At 33.9% G+C, this 3,830-nt stretch overlaps 1 protein-coding gene across 1 annotated transcript; it reads right to left on the minus strand.

Moving 5' to 3' along the window:
• Window positions 1–3,174: 3,174 nt before the first annotated feature.
• On the minus strand, window positions 3,175–3,727 carry LOC106770130. The gene is made up of 2 exons (XM_014655954.1): window positions 3,700–3,727; window positions 3,175–3,602 (listed from the first exon to the last, which is right to left on the minus strand). Exons 1-2 carry the CDS (start codon window positions 3,725–3,727, stop codon window positions 3,175–3,177), a joined length of 456 nt encoding a protein of 151 aa, XP_014511440.1.
• Between the last annotated feature and the right edge of the window lie 103 nt (window positions 3,728–3,830).

Genomic DNA, 3,830 nt, shown 5'->3' on the forward strand with positions numbered 1-3,830 from the left:
ATATATATATATATATATATATATATATATATATATATATATATATATATATATATATATATATATATATATATATAAATAATAATAAATAAAAACCATGCGTACGAAATTTTGGCATCTTCTTAGTAGAAGCTATATCTTTAATTATTGAAGAATGATAACTTTTGCAAAGATAGTGGAAGATATTAGATGGTAGGTTTAATAAAAAAAATTCATTAGCAAATTTTAAGAAATTAATGACAATTAATAAATGTTGTAATTGTCTTGAACGTGTTTTCTTTTGAATTATTTAGTCTTTGAATCTTTTAAATTAAAAATTAGTGAATTAATAAGCTTTGTACATGAATTGAAAATCCTCTGTTATAATTGTTGTTGGATTAATAGCATTGGATGCCTTTGTCACCTAAATGCCAATATTCATATTTTGTGGTTGAGAATGTTGTAGCTTTCTCATTTTCATCATCCATGACGCACACATAATCTTTTTCCCAACACATAATCTTCTCCTTTTCCTTTCCACTCTAGCGTATGTGATAATTTGGCTTCATACAACAAAAACTTATACACGGCAAAGAAATGAAACAAAACATGCACAGAATTTGAAAGTAGTTGCGGAGACAAGGAATGGAAATTATAGGGCTTGGTTCCTCTTTGATTAAAACCGTCCAAACTATTAGGTTGCTGAAAACAAGTATAAAACGTTAGCTTTCTAGCTTATTAAAATGAACAAAAACAATCAAAAAGTTAGAGGAGAGGAAGTGAGGATAATCTGAAATCTTTGTAAATGTCTAGGAGAAGCATAGATCCTTCAAGAGGAGTAGCAGTGGACCTTAAAACAACAAGAGTTAGCAAATCTTACCGTATTTGAGGTAAGGGAGCTAAACCATTCATTTTACTCAGTATGGAACTTGTATGCTTACCTTGAAACTTTTCGTCTATGTATGTGATCTGATGATGTTGTGATTCGCGATATGACAATGCTATTTTTCTGGCTTGAGTCTCGATGTATTATAGCTATTCTGTGAAATGAATGCTATAAGATATGAAAAACTTACCATGATTCCCATGTATGGTCTGTATATGCTCAATAATTCTGTGAATCTTGGAATGATTATGAGCTTGTCAATATTATTTGAATTCCACGACCTTGGAGAGAGTATCTGATTGTTGTATAATAATTCCTTGAACTATATTATATTGGAATTGTTCCAAGAGAGAATAAAGAAATTAAAAGAAAGATAGACTTTTGCTTTGGAATACCTTTGTCATTAACTTTTCATTATAAAACATTATTCTAAGTTCATACCATCATAATTACTCTTAAGTAGTTACTGTTAGTATTATTTTAATCCGGTTGAAGCTATCTTAAGCACAAAGCTAGACTTAATATCCTTTGTCTTCCTTTTATTAGATGTTGCTAGAAACTTACTTCATTTATTCTTTTATTTATCTTAACCATGGTTCTCGGTACCTCATTGTGGACTCTTTCCTTCTTTTAAGACATTGAACTCCATTATTCTACTATTGCATATTTTTAGCCACCGAATGAATTCTCTTAAGTACTCTCACTTTGAATTTATTTCCTTCAATATTATGAACTTTGTTTGTATATTGTAATAACTTCGTGCTCTTAGACCATACCTTAGTGATTCACAAAAGGTTATCTTCCTTCTTTTCAATTGAATTATTTTCTCTTCCCTTTTCAATTGAATTATTTTCTCTTGCAAATTATGTGACAGCTTGCTTGGTATAAATTATATTTGGTGTATCTGTTTCACCTGCAAAGTTCTTTGCACTTTCTCTACTTTTGTATAAATAATCTTTAGTAATCCTGCAGTCTTATCGTTTATAACCAAGAGATTATGTTTTACCTCGGTAGTTAAAAAGGATGATTTCCTTTTTGCCTGTGTAAGGCGATAGGTGGATTCGAGTTTGGTTACTTTTTCTCTTTCAAGAGGTACAAATATCTTGCAAAGGGTTTCTGACTTGTGTTGAGTATTGTGCTTGGTGAATGGATGTTACTCACCAATGTTTTTACTCGTAAGTCCTTGAAGAACCAGAGAGATATGTCCAAAGCGGTGTGTGTAGAATGACTCTTATTCGCGGTCCATATGAGGGACTAGTTTTGTTATATATTTATCATATGTGCGTGTAGAAGGAGAACCGAGATAAATCCAATTATTGCGAGTGAGAGATATGGAGCGAGTAGTTTCGAAGTTACATGTAGAAATAATATGATTTTATTAACATACTAATAATATTATTAAATGTTCAAAGTGTGTAAGTAAATTTATCTGTAACTTATGTTTTTCTGTCTTCGGTTAGCTCACCCTACTTGTGTGTCTACGATGATCGTATAACTCGTGTCGTTATATGGGAGTAAATGATGTTTCAGGTAAAACTGAAGACATTTAGTGCGAGGATGCATTGGGAAACACTCATTGGGACTTTTCAAAATGTATTTTAAATTATGGAACATTGTGGTTTGTAATTTTAAACTACTTTTAAGATTTGGTTTGTAATTCAATAGTTACTCTTGAAAACTTTGATGTTCACATTATATAATATTAATAAATGTGTGGTTTTAAATGTGAATGTATATTTTTAAATAAATAAAAAATTGTGACACTCCTAGAAAGGGGTGTTACAATGCTCTTCCCGATCCTTGGAGTAGATTAAAATGTCGTCAATGAACACGACAACAAACTTATCCAGACAAGACCAGAAAATACGTACTCATACTTGGATCATTCATCACACTGAAAGACATCACTACGTACTCATAGTGTTTGTAGCATAACCTGAAAGTTGTCTTATGCACATCCTCCAGCTTGACTAAGATATGATGATAGCCAAACCTTAAGTCAATCTTGGAGAACACACCAGCACCCCTTAACTAATCTAGCAAGTCGTCAATCCTTGGTAAAGGGTACTTATTTCTTATAGTAACCTTATTCAGTCGTCGATAGTCAACACATAACATTGAGCTCTCATCCTTCTTCTTTACTAGCAACACCAAAGCTCCCCACGACGATGCACTTGGACGAATAAACTTCTTCTCCATCAAATCTTCTATTTGCTTCTTCAACACTGTCAACTCAGCTGGAGTCATCCTGTAAAGAGCCATGGACACTACTCCTACCCCGACACTAAGTCAATTGTGAAATCAACATCTCAGATAGGTGGCAAACCTAGAACTTCATCTGGAAACACATCTGCAAACTCCTCCACTATAGGTATGCCCACAATTTTCTCTTCTACACTCTTTTTCTTCTTTATTTCCTTTGCAACATAACAAATTGCTCTTTCTCTGATATCCTGTAGAACATCCCGAGATGTAATTGTTTTCACTTGTACCTCCTCTGGAAAAATGACCCTCTTCTGACCGTAATCAATGAGAACACCATTGGTTGTCATCCAATCAATCCCTAAGACTACATCCAAGCCCGCAAGTGGTAGACACACCAGATTAACATTGAATATGCACCAGGCTACCTCTAACGAACACCTAACACAGACTAAACTCATTAAGACTTGCCTCGATGTTGGTGTAGAAACCACCAACTCGCAACCCAAATCAAACATAGGTAATCCAAGCTCCTCTAAACAAGCAAGGAATATAAACGAGCATGTTGCACGAGTCCAATAAAACATGCACACATCTACCATTCAAGAGAAGAGTGTCCTAGATTAGGTTACCTGATTTAGACACCTCTGTCGTTGTCATGGCGAAGACTCGTCTTATTACCTTCGGCTTATCTCTAGAGGACTTCTATGTCTGCGACACTCCACCTGATGTCTTCTTCTCCGGGCATAAAGCTACAAAGTGC

This window comes from Vigna radiata, chromosome 8, assembly GCF_000741045.1.
Source record: "Vigna radiata var. radiata cultivar VC1973A chromosome 8, Vradiata_ver6, whole genome shotgun sequence".
NCBI classification, from domain to species: Eukaryota; Viridiplantae; Streptophyta; class Magnoliopsida; order Fabales; family Fabaceae; genus Vigna; species Vigna radiata.

Excerpts from the sequence above, each read along its gene's own strand:
- LOC106770130 (XM_014655954.1), bottom strand. The coding sequence starts at position 3,727 with ATGACAACGACAGAGGTGTCTAAATCAG. Across the intron at positions 3,603-3,699 it reads GACAGAGGTGTCTAAATCAG|AGGAGCTTGGATTACCTATG; the intron begins GTAACCTAATCT and ends TTGCTTGTTTAG.